A 24,621-nucleotide genomic window follows, 5' to 3' on the forward strand; every position below is an offset into this window, starting at 1 on the left:
CTGCTAAACATCTCAGAGACTCAATCTTACTGAATCTTTTTAACAGTGCTAGGAGGTAAGTATCCTTGATTCAAAGCTTCGTAGTGAGACTCCTATGTCAGGACCTTCATACAGTAGGCACTAGGTTAATATTAGCTATCTAAATAATTTAATAAATGTCTAAGAAAGTTTTTCCTTTTTCTTTTGTGCTTGTGGTTCTTTCTTTGAAAGAAAATTTATAGGCTCTAGCCAGGGCGTTCATCACTGTTTGTCTACACTCAGAATGGTGTACGTTCGTCTTTCGCATACAAACTCACCAACAGACACACTGCTGCCAGGCTACTTACCTTAAGATACCACTTTTGGCATGATATACTCCTAGAAGACACCTCAATAATGGCTCACCTGGTATCAAGTTCAAGTTTTGCTTCTCATTCAAGGCTCTTCATTAACCTATCTCACATAATTTCTACCAGTCACCAACAAGAATTGGCTTAGTCCCATAAACACCTCTCTTTTCACTGTGCTTTACCTGCATCTACCCATTCATTTATTTATTCATTATATATTGATCATCTACTATGTACCAGGCACTATATTTGCCATTACATCTACATATAGAGATAGAGCAATGAGCATAAAAAGCACGGTCCCTGCCTTTGCTGGGCCATATCCACTCTCAGGTTGACCTTCTCTGCTTGTGTTGTTCTCGATTTTAAAGATCTTACATTGAACATCCTCCAGGAGTCCTTTCCTGATCACTTTACCCTGTCTTGCTCTCCCTTTCTGAATTGATGGTACCACATATTTAAGCACTTGATTATATTTTTTCTTGTTTTTCTCCCAGCATTTTACTTATGCCTGTTTCATTTCCTCCATTACACTAAGTCTCTTGAACAGAAATTGTGTCTTATACTTTTCTTCATCACCCAACTGAATGTAACTCAACTGAATTCATGGATATGTATACAGCATGTCATTAATCAATAGTTTTTGGTATTGAAAAGAGTTTAGAATACTAAGTCAAACTAAGACCAAGATCTAATTTACCTTTGCAAATAGAGATATAAGAAAATCTCTAGAGAAGGAACAGGTATATAAAAGATATAGTTATATAACTGTCTCCCAATCATGTGTGATACTTTATAAGTTCTATGAAACATCAGTCTTTTTCTTTAATTCATGTATTTTATATTTATTTTGTATAACATAGAGACCGTACTATAGCCCAAATTTAATAGGGTTCTACTAAGATGTCAATAATATTGATAAAAGTAAATGAGGTCTTTACTTATTTAACTTTTTTAAAAGAAAAACTATTTTCAAAGCAAGCAAAGATTAATATTCTACATGTAGAGACCATTTTCATTTTCTATATATAGAGACTACTGTCTTTTATATTTACCTAAAAAGAATATTACAACAGTTAAACCATGTGTAAAAGTGTAACTAAAAAGTCTAATAAATGAATTTGCAGGCTTTGCATGTCAATTATACCTTTCTTGCAGAAATTCAGCTATGACAAATATTAGACCAGGCCTCCTTCTATGTATTACTTGTCTCTGTTGGATTATTATTTTGTATTATACCAGATTTTTGTCTACAAGACACTAACACTATAACTCATCAAAAACTTAGCCTACTAGGTAGACTTCTGCATAGAGAATCAGTAACAGTAAGATCCCCTTAGCCTTAGTCTGGAATGAGCATCACTATATTCCCAAATTCTATTTTTCTGCAAGGCTTCTTCTCATACCATCCCTGCTGGGAAATATTCCCAATCGCGCATACTGTAGCTATTCTTTTACATGTACTTTTGTATGTATTTGGTTACTACAGTGTAAGCCCTCTGAGAGCAGGATCTGTGCCCGGAGACATCTTGGTCTCCCAGCAGCTACACTGAATCCATTACCTCTAAAGTACTCAATATCAAGTGACCTTTTCTAATGATAAGAACAATTGTGTATAAGAATATGGATGAATAAATATTTATTTGAGTGTATATACACACTCTCCAATAAGTTCTTTCACAAGTCCACCAAGCACATTAAAATTCCACAGGTAAAAATTATATATATATGAATTATATGTTACCTTAAAAAATATTTTTCCAAACTACATATCTTTTTCTAAAATTCTAAGTTTCTAAAAAGTGAGCTATATTATCCAAATAGTCCCCAAATAGACTTTTCTTTGAAAATGAATTCTTAGGTCTACTTAAGAATTTACTTTGTCTTTATTCCTTTGTTTTCATCTTCCTCCAGTTCTGGAAGAGATATCTATTTCTTCCTACTCCCTACAGACTATAACTTGGACCAACATAGAGTATAACTCAGACAAATGAAAATTTGGTTAATAGTTGCCATGGTTGAGATTTAAATAACTTTTTGATAAATTACTACCACTTATTAAATGTTCTGACTGGCCTGATTATATTATAGGATTTCCTTGAATAGAGACAGTCTTTGCCTAACTAATAGCATAGAATCTATGTCAAAATTATAATTCAAAATACCAGATAGAGGTGGTAAAAATATCAAAAAAAAAAAGAAGAAAACGAACAAAGGTTGGTAATTTTAACAGTGAAGAGCTTAGGCTTGTGACTAGTCAGAAGCTCCAAAAGAATAAATGGGAAAAATAAGAAGAATGTAGTATGACTATCATAAAGCTAAATTTATTCAAGGATGTCTGAAATACATCCTTTCAGGTTTTATTTTTAAATGTCCATTCTTCCATGGATTGAAAATGATAATAAATGGTAGTTCCTATTTAGCAAAATAAAGAATTAAAAGACACCGGGCACTCCCCAAAATTTTTTTTGAAATTTTACTGATCAAGAAATCCAAAAAAAAAAAAAAAAAAAAAAGAAATCCAAATGTTCGAAAATCACTGACCTCGTTAAACTACCATGTAAGAAAGACCAGTCTTATTGAGTATGATCTTTCAAATGTGCAAGGGTAAAGCAGATTTTTTAAAAATTCTAAGAGTCCCATGAGAACAGTTGTTAAATGCAGAGGAAGGCACACGAATTAAAAATAAAATCACATTCAGACTTTGAAAATGGATTGACTTTCAGGCCCCTCTAGCTACAACATTGTACTATTTTCCAAAGGATATCTCTTATACATTTATTTTCCTGGCACTGTCAGCATTTCTGAATGAGCTTTATTAATTTAACAAAATAGCAAAGTGTTGGAAAAAGAAAGAACTCTACCATTACAAGTCAAAATTATGAAAATTATAATATAACCATTTAAAAATGTTTTGGCTGTGCACTGGAGTTTTTTCCAGTACTCCAAAGTAAACAGTACTCTCAGTAACTGTAGGAGAATTGCAAACGAAATTCATGAGCACTTGTTAATAAGCAGAGTAGTTAAGTGCTGGATATATAACCAACAATTATCTTAACAACAACAAAATCCCTGTTGATCGACTTCAAATTCACTAAAGAAGATCGGAGTAGTTAGTTGGACTATATCTGAAATACATATACAAAAATGAAGACATATAAACATATCAGACACCAAATTATATTAACATAGATAATGCAAACTATTTTGTCAATTAAACATCTCTTCAGTGTTGTCCTACAGAACTTTCTGCAACGATGAAAATGTTCAGCATCCTGCACTGTTCATTACAGTAACCAGCAGTCACATGTGGTTACTGAATCCCTGAAATGTGTGACTGGGGAACTGAATGTTTAATTTTGTTTAATTTTAACTAATTAAATTTTAAATAGCCGCATGTAGCTTGTAGCTACCTTATCGGTCAGTTTAACCATAGATGATACAAAATGGGATTTTATATTTGTATTTCTTCCCTCTTTGAACTTGGAAATAAAGGAAATGCCTTTACAGCAAAGACATGCAAAATCACTTTAAAACATTAGAATGGTTTCAATGTCAGCAAGATTTCACTTTAAGGTATAGGTAAGTCTATAAAAAGGGAAACTAGTCAGCAATGAAAGCAGTGAAAGTACCTTAAAGTAATTTTTAAGAACACCTACCTAAGCACCATCTAGGAAAGAAGATCCCTGATCCAAATGATGGACCTGTCTGTTTCCAAGGGCAACATATCCCTCGTTGTGGAGCCAGACACATTCACTTACAACAGCCTGATAGAATCAAACTTGGGAATTATCTCCCTATCTCTCCTGCCTCTAATTCCAGTCCCAAGTAAACTTCCTTTTCTTTTTTTTTAAAGTAAATTTCTTATTAAAATATCTTCTCGTGTGAATTTAGCCATGAGGAGAGAAGGCATCAACCCAAGTGTCTAAGAGCTTCTCATAATTATCTTTCCCACTCTCAATTAATAAATTGGCAATCTGCTTGATATATCATTATCTATGAGTATGATTAATGTGAGTCCATCCCTGTGAGCTGGAGACACAAAATCAGTTTCTGAAACAGGACCATAGTAAATTTACAAAGTATATGTCCCTTAGAGCTCTGGCAATGAGGAGCTCAGTATCTTAAAAGTGGATGATTCAAATAGACAAAGAAAAAAACACTAATGTTACTGGAAATGATTCTGCTTAAGGATGACATCATGCCAAGAAAAGGCTTAACCCAAGAAAAGAGGTCTCAGATCTTTGAAGCAACAAGAGTGAAGCAGAGAAAGAAAAACTTCCTTTAAGACTATATGGCACCCAACTTCTTCTTAAAGGAGAAAAACTTCCACTTCTAGTTTGTTTGTATTTTTATAACACATATCAAAACATATATGTTAGGTGACTCACTACATATAGTTCCCATATAGAAATGAAAGGCTAGCAACACCTAGGAAATCTAAGACAGCGATGCACAATGCTACTTTAGATTTCCATTAGTTTATGATATTTTTGTCACTAGAAAACCCTTAGTGATTGTGGCATCAGGTTGATAGAATTTGGGGAAAAAAGCCAGACATAATGGAAGATTCGTTTCAAGACTAACGATTGTTGAGATTGCTCCTTAGGGAGATCTTGATGCTACTTTTCAAATGTATCTTGAAGCTTCATACAAAAAAAAAAAAAAAAGCACTCTAAGAGGAAGCATTCTTCCTAATGTAGATCTTTTCTACTGTTACACATTTAAGCCTTTTTTTAAGACCACTTGTCTGCTATGGTGGGAGTTTTTATTCAATTTTTTTAAGAGTTGGAAATTTAACCTTTTGACTTCAACAGTTGTGTAGCTTGAAACTACATGAGATATGGATCCAAATTCTATAGAGACATTTAATGATACAGAATCAGGATTCAACCATCTTTGATGGAAAATATCTATGAATTAAAGGGCAAAAGGCAGGGAGCCTCCACATACATTTCTCTAATATTTTCCATTATTTCTACTCATTTTTTCCTCTTTAGTTTAAAGAAGTAGAAGTAAATGAAGAAAAAAAAAGTAACATGTAGGTCTACTTTCTTTGGTGGGGGACAGTAAAGAAGAAATAACCTTTCCTATTGCTTTAGTTATTGAAAAAGATTGAAAAGCTGTTCTGCTCCAAATTTGTATACCTCAGCAGTTACTGATCAGGAATTCTGAATGGCTTATTGAGCTGCTATAACAAATACAAATGGCACAAAGGTATTTTTTAGGTTATCGTAAGAAAATGCAACCAACTCTTCCGTGAAAAAATCATGTCTGATTAACTATACATCTCTTCCTTTAGTATCTTAAAATTCTCTCTTCTTTACTCCATTATATAGAGGTATTTCTCACTCTCCAAAGCTCTGCTAGCTAAAGTCACAACTTCATTATTTTCTGTATCTCACTTAACAAATTTTAACCTCTGACAAGATAATAAGACCAACATCAAAGCAATATTCTGAATCATGAACCTACCAAACTCAAGTGCAGACGGCTGTAACATGATGCTTCTAAAGAAGGAACTGCATTAGCTTTCATTTGCTGTCATATCATATTGCAAGTTCAAGCTACCTGCTTCCTCATTATCACCTTGGCTTTTCTTTCTTTCTTTCTTTTTCTTTTTTGGTCATTTCTATTTCCTAAGTACTTCTAATGCCTCTCAGTCATGGATTTGACCTCGTTTTTATACACCACTGAATTGGTTCTATTTTTCAGACTTACTTTCATTTTTACTTCTTCTCTAGGATACTGTACAATTTCTTTTTCAGCATTGTCTAGAAATTTGGCTCTCATTTGTCAATTTAACTATATATTTCACAAGTTGTGAAAGGTTAAACTTTAATGATATAATCCTTTTCCTGAATACCAACAGTGCAACAATTCTTTAAAATGAACTCACTTATTATAGCCCCTTATTTACAAATCTCCAGCTCTTTATAAATATATATGTAGTAATCAAACTTGTAGCAATTTTTCATGGAAAACTTTCTGATATTTAAAATAAATTATTTGAATCATAATAGCATATGGGTTAGTAATCTATTACATAGAGACGATCTGCCCTAATCTACTCACAGGGAGTTATTATAAGAAAATCTCACAAATCACCCAATATCAAATTTAGATGTGGGAATGAGTTTGCACCCTCATTCCAAATCAATACCGTGAATATAAAACAATATGAATTTCTATGGCTATAGCATTTTTTTTGGTTTTTTTTTATAGCTTATGTTTTATTGAAACTAAAAGTTTATGATTTAAAATCACTTTAACAGGGCTTCCCTAGTGGCGCAGCGCTTGAGAATCTGCCTGCCAATGCAGGGGACACGGGTTCGAGCCCTGGTCTGGGAAGATTCCATATGCCGTGGAGCAACTAGGCCCGTGAGCCACAACTACTGAGCCTGCGCGTCTGGAGCTTGTGCTCCGCAACAAGAGAGGCCGCGATAGTGAGAGGCCCGCGCACCGCGATGAAGAGGGGCCCCCACTCGCCGCAACTAGAGAAAGCCCTCGCACGGAAACGAAGACCCAACACAGCCATAAATAAAAAAACAAATAAATTTTTTTAAAAATCACTTTAACATAAGTTAAGAAAAATTTGGTGGATAATCAATTAAAGTAATATTGGGATTTTTGTCAAACTAATTTAACATATAATTAGCATGCATTTTAAGTGCATAGTATACATAAGATATTTTACAATCTTAGATACATGAAGAAGAGAGGTTAAAATAACATTCACTGAACCTACTTATTCATTTAACAAATATTTTTTGAGTGCTGACCATGTGCCAGGTACTACATGTGCTGTGGATAGTGCAGTGAACCAAACCACCCAGAAGAAAAACTCCCACCTTCGTGGAGCATTTATTGGAATAAGGAGAGACAGACAATAAAAATAATAAATATATAATGTTAGAAGATAAGTATTTTAGAAAAAAATAATAAGAGCAGGATCACAGGAGGAGCCAGAGGTGGGAGACAAGATCAGAATTTTAAGTTAACTATATCAAGCAGTTGCAACCTAGATGGAAAGTCATCCCAAGAGCTAAATAACCATAAAAGAAAAGCTGGAGAACTTGCTTGAAGGGGCAGACAGGCTTTTGAGAGATGGATAGGATATGGAAAGGATGGGGATAGTATAAGCAAAGAGGTGGGAGCCCCAAGTGTTGGAGGAAAGGGAGGAAAGAGTAAATCAACAGTTAAAATGTGAATGTAAGAAGGATGCCGGAGAGAGAGGTGATGGGGTTGCACTGAGAAGACTCCAGAATGGCCAACTGGGTGGTGGGCAATAAAGAGCCACTGAAGGCATTGAGGCATAGGAGTAACATATAAAAGTAGTATGTGAAGATAGTTTATCTTACAATAACATATAGGATGGTGAGAAAGAATATAGGACGCAACACTTTGGTTCTTGAGAATAACCAAAAGCACAATAATGTTAATAAACATTATCCTTCTTAAATAAAAGGATAAAAAGAATATCATAAGCTTTCAAGTGAAAACGTAGGAACACTTTAGGAAATAACTACTTTTAAGAGAATTGCCTGAATAATGAAAAACTAAACCACAAATGCTGACCACTAGACCAAGCACTGTTACAGTAAAACTATAAACACAGTGGACATTTTTAATTTAATTACTCTACTTATTAGAAACATCACAGAAAAAGCTACCCAGGAAAAGTAAACACGTATGTGGTTCTGTCAAAAGAGAAAGAAAATGTATAAACTGCATACTTGGAGTACAACCATCAGTGGACATGTAAAATATGAATCAATGTTCATCTCATGAGCCTGGAGAGCTGTGATGCTTTGACTTTAATTTCCAAGATACCATGTTCTCATCATGAAAAGTTTCTTTCCCCTGACCAGTACAGTTTGTTCAATTATAAAAGTTAAAATCAAATTGACCAGGGTTTTTAAAATCATATTTTATTTTTTAAAAGTCCTCTATTATTTGAAACTCTGCAACTAAGAGAGCTATTCACCTTACTCAACAATCCTCCAAGTAGAAACATTTTACTGTTAGTTTGTGTGAATATTTGCAAATTAAATTGATAGAGATCAAAATGAGGTTTCTATAATTTTCAATCACTATTCTATGTACATCTCCATTTTATACTTCAAATGAATAATTTTATCTTAGGTAATTATATTAATGTCATGGGTAATATCCTAAGATAGAGAAACCATTTTTAACAGTCATGAATACTGATCTAATTATTTTCAGGGACAAGCATATATGTCACTATGTAGATATGAGAGTATCACTACAAAGATGGACTTACATGAAAAGAAAACAAAAAACAACAGTAGGGCCAGCAACAACAGAAATTGACTTCTTTAACCAATGATACCTTAATCAGGTGAAGTACTTTCAAACTGTTATTTGTATTTCTTAACTCCTGTATGACAGGCTTTACTTTTAAACATATATTATATATGCATTTTGTCTATAAAGCTAAAAGAAAATACATGTGAAATTTTATCTGATACTGTGATTAGGGAAAGGCTTTATAAGTATAAAGACTGGAAAAATCCATAAAGGGAAAGATGGATACATTTGACAGACATAAAAACTTTAAACTTCTACAACTATATGCAAAATAATGAATCCCAACTCATATAAGGCATCATGTACAAACATTAATTTAAAATGGATCACAGACTTAAATATAAAAACAAAAACTATAAAACATCTAGAAGAAAACATAAAGAATTTTGTGATTTTGGATTAAACAAGAATTTCTTAGAGGACACAAAAAACCAAGAGCCATAAAAGAAAAAAAAATGGATTTAATCAAAATTTAAAACTTCTGCTCTTCAAAAGACACCATTAAGAAAATGAGAAGATAAGCCACAGACTGGGAGAAAACACTTGCAAAATACATATCTGATAAATGACTGGTGTTCAAAACATATTTAGAAATTCACAATCCAATTATAAGAAAACAACCCCATTAAAAAATAGACAAGAGATTTGAACAGACACCCCCAAGAAGATACACAGGTGGCAAATAAGCACAAAAAAAGATGTCCAACATCATTCGCCATTAGGGAACTAGAAGTTAAAGCTATGATGATGTATCGCTAAACACCTATTAGAATGGCTCAAATAAAAAATATTGCTAATACCAAGGGCTGGCCAGGATATAGAGCAACTAGATTCCTCAAACATTCCTGATAGAAATGATAAAAGGTACAACCACTTTGGAAAACAATTTGGTGATTTCATATGATATTAAACATATGCAGGTGTCCCTCAGTATCTGCAGGGAATTGGTTCTAGGAACCCCACAGATGCTAAACTCCATGGACACTCAAGTCCCTTATATAAAATAATGTAGTATTTGCATATAACCTATGCACATCCTCCCATATACTTTAAATCATCTCTAGATTACATATAATACCTGATACAAGGTAAATGCTATGTAAATAGTTGCAGCAAGTTCAAGTTTTCCTTTTTGGAACTTCCTGGAATCTTTTTTTTTTTTCTGAATATTTTTGATCTCAGCTGGTTGAATTCTTGGATGTGGAACCTGAGGATACAGAGGGCTGACTATACTACAATTAAAATAGCTTTAAAAAAGTTAATTTTTAACACAATGTTCCCACAGAATAAGTTATATATCGTAAGGTCATTTTCTAAGTCAGTTTTTGATATACTTACAAACTGAATGTAGTATCTGATAAGCTGCTTTTTAAAAACATCTATATTGGCAGACACATAAACTTAAAATTCACTTTTCTTTGGAGTTGCAATAAAAATGAAAGAGTTTTATTTTAATAATTGGAGATGCTAATCTTCTGCTTTACTTGAAGTTATATAGTCAGAATAAGTGGTCCTCAAACTCCATGAGAGCAAATCATCATTTAGAGGTAATTAAGAATCAGGTTGCCTGGGTAATCACACTGTGAAAAATGACATTTAAAATCCAGGAATTTTATACTCCTTGAAGCTAAGACCTCATATATATATATATATATATATATATATATATATATATATGTAAAATTTAGTTAGTTAGCTCTAAAACCTAGCCCAGAGCCTAGCACATAGTAGGCTACTTCCTAGCAGGAAGTCCACAAATGTTTCATTAATAAAATTGATATAAGGGCAAACAATGACACACAATGAATTGAGCTAAAAAAAAAAAGTTTGATTTCTTAATTTCAAACTACAATCTGCCATTTCCAATAACACAGACCATTGTTTTTTAGAAGTGCTAAGTTTACTTGAAAACCTGAGTCCATAATGGAGTTCAGATGTCTAACTTTGCTTTCATCCTAAAGACCAGTAATTAAAGGGAAGGTTCTTTCTGGTTGGTAGAATCCACAAGTTTAAACAGTTTATGCATGCTCAGATGCCCTTCTGCTTCTTTTCCCATGCCCAGATTTATTTCGGAATGGCAGTTTGGTCTGAATCAATGAGGTATATTGAGAATGGAAAATGATTACCTCCTCCCTTCCCCCCACCATGGGACATGATATTCTCACCTTAAGGATCACTAATGCAGATGAAGACATGAAACTTAATTGTTTGGCTCACCACACTATTATCCCCAGATCCCCCAAATATTAGCTTCATAACTGGGTTAATCATGGTAAATTTTTAGTTTGGAGAAATAGAAACAGAGAAATGAGAACTATTTAACACATTATCATCATTTAGCAGTTAGTGGGTATCTCCTACTAAAGGCCATAGACTAAGCAATTCTGTAGTTAGGTTGGATTCAAATTAAGGAAATAGTCTTGCTTTTAACCAACTACTAGGATTGTGTTTCTTAGGAGGTCTTTTACAAATATCCTGCGCCCCGCCCCCCAAATTTATATTTATTTATTTTTACCTAAATCGGCATAGGAGCAAGTACTTTTCCAGTTTGGGAATGATGACATTTTAAAAATTAATAAAAATAAAAATGAAAGTACATGCCATATGTTAAAGGATAATAAAATAACTTCAGTCAGTTGGCTAGTTCTACACCAGTAGATTTCTTTAAATAGTAATGAAATCATTGCTTTTAAAAAAATCCATCATTATTAAAATAAAAAAAAAAAAGTTGCCTCAGCCTCTACCAAAATTAGATTTGTAAGTTGCTGGTCATTCCTATAATTAAATCTATGTCACAAATTTGCAAGAAAAATGGTCACTGTGACTAATGCATTTACTTGCTACACAAGTCCTGTCAGACGGCATAGAGCATTATGCTGCTATAATGGAGTAGGTAAGGATTCTATACATTTTTATGAAGTAACGAAGACCATTTTTTTATTTACAGTGATTGTACTTCAGATAAGAATTTGTCTGAGAAATGAATTCAAATGCAACTATCACGGGGTTTTCCTTACTCAAGCAATATTGCGTACTTTTACGTCTACAAACATGTTTGGCACACATGCATCCTGCTTTTCTGGACAAGTGTTAGGTAGAAAATACTCTAATGAAAGAAACACGAACATATTCATGTTGCCAGAGTCCCTGATTCTGGGGGTTTCCTCATTTGACCTCCCCAAATGGTTTTAATTCACCTCTTTGCTGAAATGATTTGAGAAATGACCCTAGAGAACAGTGCTTCCCAGAGTCTAAGAACAGTGAAGCCCAAAGTGGAAGTCAAAGCAAACGACACAGAGACAGAGAATTAGTAATAAAACTTACTCTCTTTACAAAAAATCTTTTTCAATCCTTCAGATTGAAGGAAGAGACAGTTCTTGGTTAGGTACTGATGCTAATTCCACTTCTTATCAAAAGGAGGGTAGGCATGGACTCAGAGCCTTGTGTAGGCAGCAGAGTACAAATTAATAATAGCTTTTTCCTATTTGATTTAACTTCAGTTACCTTCTCTTCATGACAAGATTGGTTTTTTATTTGACGTGCTGATGTAGAGTTTCACTTTAAAATAAATTTAAATTTAAAAAGTAAGTTTTATTTAACTTAATAATACACATAATATGCTGACATGGCGAAAGTCATAAAGGTGCCTGAAATTTGGAAGACACAGCCTTCAAGGCAATTCCTGTCCTCTTAATTCTTTTACTGTTACTTATTTTTTTCACATATTTATGTATTGTGCATTTGCTTCAGTATCTGGAAAAGTGCCTTGAATCTAATTGACGCAGTACATGTGTGTTAATTTTATATGCTACTTTCTTTCCTATTTTGTGCCATACTGCTAATTGACCCAATAGTATTTTTTAAAGAGAAAGTAGTCTGTTCTCAGCAATCCACCTTTCATGGTGTCCATTTGCCCAAAGAGATGAACAAATGAAAGGCATAGAATGATGATGGATTCTGTTTTATAAAGGTAGAAACTAGCTTCCTTTTGTCCAAACATAGTTCATAAGTTACTTTAAAGCCCAGGATGGGTTATTTAAAATCCTGGTTTTATTGAGTCCTTAGCAATAAAAGGATAAATGTAAGAAATATCCTGTAAGGTAGTACTGAATATTGCTCAAAAATTCAGTTGTTTGTTTGTTCTGGTGTTTAAGCTTAATGAAAATAAAAACCTGTGTTTTAAACGAGTCATGAACTTTTGAGGAGAAACAAAGATCTCAACTGAATAATACAGGTTGGTTAAGATTTTAAACAAACTAAGGAAAAAATTGGCATAGTTTTCAGTATTGCACAAAATGAGTATTCCGTAAACATAAACTGAATTAAAAACTGACATCCTAGATTTAGATGAAAGGAAACCCAAATTAACAATTAAGCCTTGTATGGTACCACCCTTAACCTTCTTCGTTAATATTTGAGATTCTTGATCTGAGTTTTAAAAAGCAGGGTTGCACAGCAATCAAACAAGTTACAAAGTTAATGTGCTTCCTCTCTAACTGTTCTGAGTATGGCTGAGCACATTTTCGTATTTACAAGAAAGGAAGAATAAAGAAAGTGATAAACATATATCCCAAGTTATTACAACATGGCATTTGTGTTTGAGACTTCTTTTCTTTCAGCATCAGTTAACTATTAAATCTTTCTAGAAAGATGGGTAGTAATAGAGCATCGGCCAAAGCAAAGAAGGAAGACAGAACAGTTAGGTAAGGCAAGAAAAATACGTGCTGGCTACTTCTTCAGCTCTAGGTAAGGAGTTTCTTTTAACCCTTGGTCTGGCATTAAAAAAAAATAAAATTATTCATCTTAGAATAGCTTCTGCTGGTTCTGGCAATGACTATTTTAAGGGAGAATTATGTAGAAGAAACCCATTTCTTGATACTTTAAATGACGAGATTTAGAAAGTAAACAGTGACTCGTAAAGATCTTTTTTAGACTAGGTGTTATCAATTCACAAAAATGATTTAACTTTGCTTAGAATTCTTTGCTGCTGTTTCAGAACTCCTTACATTTATGTTGCCATGAATTGCTATAATGTTGTATAACATAGTTATTTGAAACTCAATTTGACATATCGACTTTGTTACTCACTAAGGTTTCCCTTTAAGATTAGGAGCTACCAAAAATAATAAAATAGGCTAAGGAATCTAAAAAGAAAAAATTCTACTTCTTCCTTTTAAACTTTAACTTATAATTCTTGAGGACATGGAAACACTGAATTTAGCCTCCAAACCAAAAATGCTCAGGGTCTAACAAATAATGTGATCAATTTTTTTTCAACATAGTTGAATCTTTTTAAGTTAAAGAAATGATTTTTCAATTGGAATTTTTCAAAAAGTTGCCAATATCTAAATGTATTTTTTAAAAATCTTTCTTTTGATGAGGAAGCAACATATGAAATGGTTGAACTTGAAATACGTGGTTTTACATAGAAAAAATAGATATACATATAAATTTTCATAACATTTTCGTTATTCAGGGTGGTTGACTATCAAATTTTATTAAAATCTCATCAAGAGGGAAATCTCAAAACACTTATTATGCTCCACAATTATTATAAACCAAACAATTTAAATGAGAGGAGGAGATAATAACATTAACTTCTTAACTTAAAGCAATCCTCTGTGGCATAATTTTAAAATATTTTCTTGGCCTGAAATTTATGTAAATTGAATTCATCTATCATTAGTTATTATCAGCCTAGCTACATTAAAAAAAAGTTTTCTGTGACAATTAGTTCTTAAAAACACTGTTTTAATTAGACCTGGGACATTATTAAACTAGCTATAAATATGTACAGTAGTTTATTTGGTATACCCAGATGTCTGAAAATCAACAAGAATGCCCAAATAGTTCTTTCTTCAAAAATTCTTGGGCTTCCCTGGTGGCGCAGTGGTTGAGAATCTGCCTGCCAATGCAGAGGATACAGGTTCGAGCCCTGGTCTGGGAAGATCCCACATGCCGCGGAGCAACTGGGCCCGTGAGCCACAATTACTGAGCCTGCGCGTCTGGAGCCTGTGCTCCGCAACAAGAGAGGCCACGATAATGAGAGGCCCGCGCACCGCGATGAAGAATGGCCCCCACTTGCCGCAACTAGAGAAAGCCCTCACACAGAAACGAAGACCCAACACAGCCATAAAAATAAATAAATAAATAAACCCAAAGTTAAAAAAAAAAAAATTTTTTTCTCGTAAAAGGCTTTCATTCAAAGTTTTAATGTAATCCAAAATAGATAGCCTTTTCACACTCTATGCTGTAAATACAAAAGAAATGGTCACTCATAACCAGAGAATAATCATTGAATCAGTGTATCTTAGAATTACAGGGCTTAGTCACAGATAACCAATTTCTTCATTTTATGAATGTCCATGGTCATGCACAAAAAATTCATGGTAGAACTTGCACAAAACCTAGACCAGTTATTTCTACTACATCATTCAAGCATTTTTTATAGATTATCCCATTTAATCCTTACCTCAACTGTATAGTTTAGGTACTATCATTACCCCATTTTATATATATGGAAGGTTTTGTGGTTAGAATAGCATTCAGTCAAGTAAGGATTTAAACCCAGTCTGACTCTAGACACCATCCTACTACCAATAATCCTAAATTTTAAGGATAGGTGAATATTTTTCATTTATAAAGAAAATTCCAAAAAAAACTCTTAACAAGTACCACCCTTCAGGAATAACAAAGTAAAACATGAAGGTTATAGTTTGGAATTTTCCTCCTCTAAAATAAGTCCTTTTTCCCAAGCCCAACTCAAGCACCAACTTCTCCCTGAAGCCTTCTCATATCATTCAACTAAGTTTAATCTCTTTCTTCAAACTCTTGACAAATGCTATACACTGCTCTTTTGCACAAAGCACTAGCTGCCTCTTATACATTCTCTTCTTCCTTAGTTACAGAAATTCAGTTTGTAGCTCTTACCAAATTGCCACATGTCCCAGCCTCTCCAGTAGCTGGATAGGATCATATGACTAAGTTCTGCAATAAGATATTACTGCAACTATGGTGTTGGGGTTCCAGGAATGCTGTTTAAAGAAAGCAGACTTAGGGGCTTCCCTGGTGGCGCAGTGGTTGAGAATCTGCCTGCCAATGCAGGGGACACGGGTTTGAGCCCTGGTCTGGGAAGATCCCACATGCCGCGGAGCAACTGGGCCCGTGAGCCACAACTACTGAGCCTGAGCGTCTGGAGCCTCTGCTCCACAACAAGAGAGGCCACGATAGTGAGAGGCCCGCGCACCGCGATGAAGAGTGGCCCCCACTCGCCGCAACTGGAGAAAGCCCTCACACAGAAACGAAGACCCAAAACAGCCAAAAATAAAAATAATAAATAAATAATAAATTTAAAAATTAAAAAAAAAAAAAGAAAGAAAGCAGACTTAGCTTTTAGGGGAGCTCTTTTGTGCTTTCCCAAGGTAAAGACCTTGCTATCCAGGTTTCTTTTTGGCTGGAGCTCCAGCAGCTATCTTGGACCATAAGGTAACATTGATGAAGGCAGCTGTGTGCTGTGGATGGTGCAGGAGAAAGATGGGTGTCTCTGTACACAATGAGACCAGGAAGCTCCCATGACAGCCTCCTTCCAGATTTTACATAATAGAGAAATAAACATTTACCTTTGTCCAAGCCACTATTATTTTCTTTTTTTCTGGTAAATAAGCTGAGCCTAATTCTAACTGATTTAGGTCAGACTTGTGCATAGTTCATAATCCAAGGTTTGTTGTAACTATGGTGGAGAGGGAAGAAAAAGAAATAGAATTATTTCCCTTATAACACTGGAGCAAAACATCTCCAATCATAATTTTTATTCTCAACCCCTTCTGGTAATTTTCAGCTTTTGGAAAGAAAAAGAAGGGAAAGGAAGGGGAAGGGGAAAAAATGGAAGACACTTCTGTCTCGCTGCCACTGTTCATGCCTTTTTCCTCTCCTCTCTTCTCGACTGCTTCTAGGCCCAACAGCGAAATTGTTTCTGTCTGACCTTTCAACCCAGAGTTCATATCTGACAATCATACATCACCTAATAACATCTTTTGTTTGATTTGTTAGCTTTTACATTGTATTTCTTTTTCTATGTGTTACAGCAGAGTGGGACCATGTTGTATTTTTTTGCACCTCTACAGCTATTAGAAAACCACCTCTGTGTGCAGGAAATCAATAAATACTTTCGATTGACTCATTAATGTAAGAAAAAAAGGTGAAGAGAGGAAAAAGACTAAGGAGTGAGAATGCATAACGTTTTAAAAGTGAAAGAGCATAACAAAAATCCGAAAGAATCCCTAGAACAAGTTTTACTTCACTGGATCTTACCAAAGAATTGTGCCTGGTAGAACAAATAACATGATACATTTATTGTTCATACAGTCAGTCAGTGCAAAGCTCAAACTGTACTTAGTGAGCTTGTCCTCCAACTAAAGGACTGTATTTTGCTTTAGTTACTCAGACAATTGCCTCAAAGTTATTTTCTCAATTACACCAGACATTTTAAAGAGTAGGAGATCCAGCTTAGGAAACCATGTTTAGATAGTGGATGTATACAAATCCAAACCTTGTAAAAAAACCGGCTTCCAGCAAGAACATATCTACAGATATTATTTTGTCAATTGTGACAACATATAGAAAATAGTACTTGGATATGTGAAATAATGACAAGAAAATATCACTGAGTCTAAAATAAGTAGCTCAAGAGATCATTTGCATTAAATGGACTCTATTACCTCTCTTCTAAAACCCAATAATAATAATACAACATTGGGAATAATATTACTACTTCTTTAAAAATAAGATAGAATCTAAGCATGTATTTTGCAGAAGCTACATCATTAAAACTCTGTAACATTGGGACATTAAAAGCTATATAGGACTGTACAGAATTAACACTATGTAACAATATGTTTTAAAGCTTCAACTACATTTAAATACATACAATAATAAGTGACATAAAGAGCATTTTAAACAGAAGTAATTGATATTTTGCCTAGACTCATGAACCAGCTTATATACCTTGCTGATTTCATTCTCAATTTTTTGTAAATCACTGTAACCACATATCTGTTAATGAGTTATATATCTAAAAATACAATATTCTAATTTGTTTTCATCAATTTAGCGAAGTTTTAGGGAGGGTATAAATAAAATATTCAGTTGACAGAAAACTCATTCTTTCATAACACAAACCAAGTCTTTGTTTATATCATCTGTTTAAAAGATAATGATTAAAAAATGCTAAAATAGTATTGTCCTTATAATTATATTGGTTCTACTTATGAAAGATGAACTATTTTTAATCCTATTATATACAATTGATAGTTCACATATCAAAAAATATTGTATTTTCTTGCAAATTACTCATTAGTTATTTCCTCATTTCAAATTTTTTTTCACATAGATTTCTCAGAAGTATCTAAGACAGTAGCTTCTTTAACAGTGAAATGTACAAAATAAATGACATGTCAACAAGTAAATTAGCATTCCCTTTCTGACCAGCTGGGTCATGTTTCCTTTTCAAAATCCTCAGTCCCATGACACAAAATAATAATAATCTAAAAGACCTCATTAAATGATCAATATATTGACATACCTCTATAAGGAGACACATAGTGTTTTAATTGATTCCTTGAATCCATTAAATGGAATATTAAACCCAAGCCTCCAAATTATATTATGAGAGAACATTTCCTTTATTTATTAATTTTCTTTAGGGTATGGATAATGGCATATGACAGGATTCAAGAACTTTTATATTTAACCAAATAGTAAAAAAAAAGTCTAATTTTCACTAAATATTTCATACAAACATCACAACAAAAGTTATAAAAGACAAATTAAACCATGTTTACTTACCAAAAAACTTCCGAAGGCTGAATTAAATATTGCAGCTGCCTATAGAGAAAATAAATGGGGGGAAAAAACTCACTGAAAGTAAATAGGAAAAGGAAAAGCAAAGACTATCATTCTCCCATCCCCCACTATTCAAAACCTTAAAACACTGACTCCGTAAAGCAAAGTTAGTCACTGCTTACAAAAATTGCCAGTAGCCTGTAGTTTACTAAGATAGATGAGTTACAGCTTAGGAATTCATAAATAATGGGTCTCAAAAGCAAGCAGAAAAGGCTTGCCATAAGATGCTTTGAACCTATATGACAGTACTGAAGAATCATCCCCAATAGCAAATTGAAACATTGTTGTTATTGATTTTGCTACTAGACTTAAAACAATCAGAGGTTGATTTATTCACCAAAAAAGAAAAAAAGAAAAAAAAAACAAAAAGAAAAGAAAGGAAGAAAATTCATATTACTTGGAAAAGGAATACCAGAATTATAAAGCAAACATTAACTACTCTCCATCAGGGAGCATAAGACCTATGAGCTACGCCCACAAAGTGAGATCTGTAGTTCCCATACAACACACGTTAGAAATATGAACAATGCTGTTAAGACCATGGAAGTTATTGCTACACGATTAATTCTAAAGTAGAAACAGGCAAGAGAAACTTCTGTTTGGTGTTCAAAATTCAAAGACGAAATACTTGACTTTGAGCTTACCTAAATATCCCGGGAATACATAGTAGATATAATACAGTTCTTAACTTTAATTCAATCACTATAGTCCATGAAGCTACACCTGAATTCTGAAAGCTTCTCACATGACCTCCAAAAGATAAAAACTCGTATAATATCCAATTTGATGAAAAAAAAGAGAGAAAGAAAAATAATAAAAAGTGGAAGGAGGGGCAGAGAAAACCTACTGACATCTCCTGTGGATCCAGAGCAGAATTAAATTAATCATCATGGACATTAGCAGCCACATTGTAGTAAGAAGAGGATGTCAGTTTAGCAAGTTTGAATAAAGTCCAAAGCCAGGCTAAGAGCTGTAGCTGAAAATGCCTTCTGCCCCAGAAGAGAATGCAATGAGAATGCATGGGTAATGAGATCCTTGGCTCCAGAGAGCTTAGCTCTCCTATTCAAGTTCATAATTAATTCAAAGCTTTGATAATTTCATTAGATTTCTCCTTTGCTGGCCTTATCAATAAAAGATGGCACTGGACCACAGCTCCGCTGTGGCATAAACATAGGCACAGGCACAGACCAGGGAAACCTTTGCTTCCTGACAGGGACAATGGCATATGGTATTTCATGTTGTACAGGGAGCAGTGAAGAAAAAAAAAAGATTCGGCTAAATAAAACATCACAGATGAAAAATGTAAACTGTAGCAACATATTTAACACATCTTCCTAGAATCCGATTATGGATGATTCAGGAAAAAGTTTTATGTGCAGAGAAAAATAAGTAAAACTGTATAAATAAATAAATAAATAAGTTGTGGGGAGATCAGTAGGGAACACTGCCTTCCTTTTGATAAAAATGTACCTTCCCCACAAACAATGTTTATTTCTAGACCCTATTCTGTGCTTAGAACGAATTTCTCTCTTTTTAGTAAAGAAATTAGGTATTCCTGTTTGAGCTCCTCTCTTCCAAATTTGTTTCTTTCCAGTGCCTTTCACCAGCCTTATACTAGATCACTAATAGTTTTGCCTAGCATTTAAGAAAACAAACAAACAAACACAGAACATTAGAAACAAAAAGACTCAGACGTCAAAGTAAAATAAGTATTAACTACTACTGATTAGATCAAATCGCTATACTCCCACCCCATCCTGTTCTCTTTTAACCCAAACCCAAGCAATATATTTTATGTGGATTGGCTATGTTCCTGCATTTTATAAAATGATGGAGATGACAGTGATGAGATATCTTAGGTATCCAAAGATGCTGCAGGCCAACTTCTTAGCTATTTTCCTGACAGTGGTGATGGATTTGAAATCACTCACCATGCAGTGGGCTCTGGCAACCATTGGTGACTTGGCTGATTAAGGTTCTGGGTTCTCTGAAGAACCACGTGAAATCGGACACCGAACCAAGGATCCTGGGCTCAACAGCAACAGATAATTAAGCTTAACAGTTGGCTCAATTTTGCCGTTGCAGCATAGGAAGCCATTACGTTTTCCAGAGTTCCAAAAAGTGATGACAAATATTTAGAGAGCTTTGAATTGATATATAAAGACAGGCGTATCTTTTGACTTAAGGGGGAATTCCCAGCTCCTCAGCATGAACTACAAGGCCGTCCATGAACAGGTCTCTGTCCATCTCATTTATTGCCGCAAAATGTATATTCTGACAGCACTAAACTACTTGTGATTCCCCACACTCATCATGCTGTTTCTTACTTCTTTGCGCCTTGGCCTGGAATGCCCTTCTGCCTGCCAGGGAACTCCCGTTTATCTTAGTGACCCAGCTTAAGCCTCGTCCTTCCAAGAAGCTTTCAGTCACTTCCTCAACACTCACACATCCATACTTCTGGGTGGCCTGAGTGTCCCCATACCTGCTGTCACAACATCCTGGGCATACTTCTGCCCTGGCACTTGTCACACTATTGAATGACCTATCTACACGCCTCCCTGCCCCACGAGAGACTCAAGTCTTCTAAGGAAGGAATCTGATGAAGCTCATCCTGAACACCTCCGTGTTTGCTAATTGGATTTCTAAAATAAGTAGGCTTCCCAGAAACGTCCAAAGTCTACTTCTCCAACTACATTATTCTATGTGTTTGGCAGAATCCAAGGATCGGCAGACAAAGAAGACTGGATCTGCCACCTGGCACCACAGCCAAGCAGCGAAAATGACATTTAGACTTTGGTTTCTCACCCAGTATACGTATCTCTCTCACAGCATCGTATTTTACTTCTCTTAACCTCCCTATTCTTATATAGTTATATACATATGCTTAATGTAATATAAAAAAATGTTTTAAAATTTGCCACCGCTATATAGCAATAGAGTTAGTTAAATAAAATCTAGAATTACCAAGGAATAACTCTGTAGCCATTAAAAAGATGATCTGCATATACTGATATTAAAGCAGGCTAAGATATTTTAAGTAAAAAAAGCAGGTTTCAAAACAGTGTGTGTAATTCCTTCAGCATGTGTTTCTCCACACCACCATGAAATTCACCCACCACCAGCTGGGTTTTCTACAATTCAACTCATTTTCTGACATTATCTACCCTCAAATAGCATCAGATTCCTCAGGTTAAGGGTTCAGAACCACAAGGTTGTCCCCACTTCAGATGTCAATCAAAAGTCAAGGCTGTCACCTGTGCTTCTGACCAACTGACTATAAATCGGAGGTTCCACAACCCAGTCCCCTCCAGTTTGATTAATTTGCTAGAGCAGCTCACAGAACTCAGCTTACTCACTAGATTACTGCTTTATCATAAAAGGCTATAACTCAGGAACAGCCAGATGGAAGAGATGCAGAGGGCAAGGTACGGGGCAAGGCTGTGGAGTTGCTATGCCCTCTGATCGCCTGCCTCTCTCATCACCTCCAGTGCTCACCAACCCAGAAGCTCTCCAAACCCATCCTTTGGGTTTCTATAGAGGCTCCATTACATAGCATGATTGATTTCAACATTGGCCATTGGTGACTGAACTCAGTCTCTAGCCCCTCTCCCCTCCCCAGAGGTCCAAACTTCTAATCTCCGGTTGGTTCCCCTGGCAACCAGCCCCATACTCAGGTTAGCTAGGGGCTTTCCAAAAGTCATCTATTTAGCATAGCAAAAGACACCTTTTCCAGCTCTCTTCACTTAGGAAATCTAATCATTTTAGGAGCTCTGTGCCAGGAATTGAGACAAAGACCAAATATATATTTCTTATTATAATCATAATATCACATTCCTATTGTGTAAATGTGTACACACACACACACATATACACAGACAAGTATAAAGAAACACTTTTTCTGAAAGGGATCACAGAAAAAACCTCTTAACTCTGATTAAATTTGTTTGAAAGGAATTGGGTGGGGGTCATTTTTATTTTTCATTTTCTTCTGTCTGTCCTGTTTGTCTTCTTCTTTTAAACGTGTTGCATTTCTATATCTGGGCAGGAAGGTGTTGCACCATTTACTGTCCGCATTTTAAATCCCTTTGTGTTAAAAATGGAATACATATTTTATTTTTAAATAAAATTAAGATTTCAATCCCTACTTTGCACGTTAGTGATATCTCTTGCTGGCTGCATGACGAGCTAGAGGTTGAGAACCCTCTGGAACATGCATCAGTGTGCTGGGGGCACGAGAAGCCACAGGATGAACAGAGGACACCTTCCACAAGTATCTGTAGCATGTGAATATTTGGTTTTGAAAATAAACCAAAAATGCACTTTCATTTTTATATTAAAACAAACATGGCTGTGCACAAACTTCATGTACTGAGATCAAACGTGAACCACCAAAGACAATTTGTTCTGAAGGGAGGACCCCTCAGTTTATATGACCAGACTGTCTTAGGATATGAGTTTCCTCTCCTCTGTCTTCTAGAAGCCATACCTGAGAGAGTCCATTGATTTTTATTTACTTTTTTAAAGATTTTTTTTTAATTTTTTTGAAGTATAGTGGATTTACAATGTTGTGTTAATTTCTGCTGTAGAGCAAAGTGATTCAGTTATACATATATATATTCTTTTTCATATTCTTTTTCATTATAGTTTATCAGAGGATATTAAATATAGTTCCCTGCGCTATACAGTAGGACCTTGTTGTTTATCCATTCTGATTTTTAAATAGTGCATTTTATTTATTACCTCTTTTGCCAGAAACAACTTAATTACCCATTCCCCCTCTAGAATGTTCCATCACAAGAAGAATTTTGTCTAATTTGTACAAGATTGTATCTTCACTGCCTAGAACAGCACCTGACTTGTAGTAAACCCTCAACGAATATTACTGAACCAAAGAATGAATGAATAAATGAATGAATCAATAGTTTTTATGTTAACTGAATGTCCTGCACAGTTATGTTTTCATTATTAACTCAGGAATCCCATGTGCAAAGTACATACCTTGGTGTAATCATGTTCGATGGATAATTTGATCAATGCTAACTAAAAAAGTTCATATTGAGGTGGTTTTTTAATACTGAGTAGATTGGCTTCCTTTATATTGTACATTTTTAGATAATATATTGCTTTTAGTATCAGCCCAGTTTTACTTGATGTATGGTATTTTACTAATGTTTCATTATATATTACAGCATGGCTTTATTAAATTATTTTGGAAAATTGAGCAAGTTCAATAACAAATTAATTTCTTCATAACTTACTTGGAATTATTTGAAATAAAAAGGTAAATTAAAAAAAAAAAAAAAAAACCACTGAAAAGCATGGCGACAGAGTGTTCTCTAACTCAGGAAATCAAGTGCTTCCATTGCTGAATCCCCTTGAATGTTATGAAGTCCTACCTGACAGTAAGCCCAAAACTTTCACCTTCTGTAACTGCTGTGCACTGACCATGTTCCATGCTTTGGAGTTACATAAACATGTGGTCCCCTTATAAAATGACTGCACTCCAAATATATGACACTGTTGGCCCCTACCCAAGTCTTCTCCTCATAACACTATATCTACAGTTTTCATAATGCTGGCCCAACACCCCTCTTTTTCTTTCCCTCATCAGTCCACTAAAAAAAAAAAACAAATGAGATCCATTGTTTACACTGAGTGTGAATGATCTGTTACAAATTAATTTATGAAACTTCCTGCGTGGTGTCTGGTGTTCGCCGTTGCATAACCTGTTTCCCCAGCCAACGTATATAGCAATGCTTACTAAAATGCTAAAATGGAACATTTATGGTTGTCTCGGAATTTCTAATAATGCTCCAAGCTAAGGAGAATGTGTGGCAAGTATCCCACTAGTCTAAAGTAATATTCCAGACATATCAAGGCAGAGCTTATAAAAAGACATGAAAACTAAGCTAGGGACCATTTCATATGCAGCCTATATAAGAAAAGCCTAGACGTTCTGGAGGAGATTGATAAAAGGAAATTTCTAGGAGTAGTGGGTTTTTTGACTTTTTCTTCTTCCTCTAGGGGAGAAAGCTGACGTGCCTGCCATGCCTCCCAA

The 24,621-nt window shown here is 34.7% G+C and overlaps 1 protein-coding gene across 2 annotated transcripts in view; it reads right to left on the bottom strand.

Moving 5' to 3' along the window:
- SLC10A7 (solute carrier family 10 member 7) overlaps positions 1 to 24,621 on the bottom strand; it is a 253,126-nt gene that overhangs the window by 159,144 nt on the left and 69,361 nt on the right. Inside the window, exon 5 of one of the 2 annotated variants that reach the window (XM_068542583.1) lies at positions 18,507 to 18,545. The exons of the other annotated variant lie outside the window; for it this stretch is intronic. Coding sequence (XP_068398684.1) covers positions 18,507 to 18,545 — 39 coding nt within the window. The remainder of the gene's footprint in view (positions 1 to 18,506; positions 18,546 to 24,621) is intronic. 2 annotated transcript variants of the gene reach the window in all.

Source organism: Eschrichtius robustus, chromosome 4, assembly GCF_028021215.1.
Source record: "Eschrichtius robustus isolate mEscRob2 chromosome 4, mEscRob2.pri, whole genome shotgun sequence".
NCBI classification, from domain to species: Eukaryota; Metazoa; Chordata; class Mammalia; order Artiodactyla; family Eschrichtiidae; genus Eschrichtius; species Eschrichtius robustus.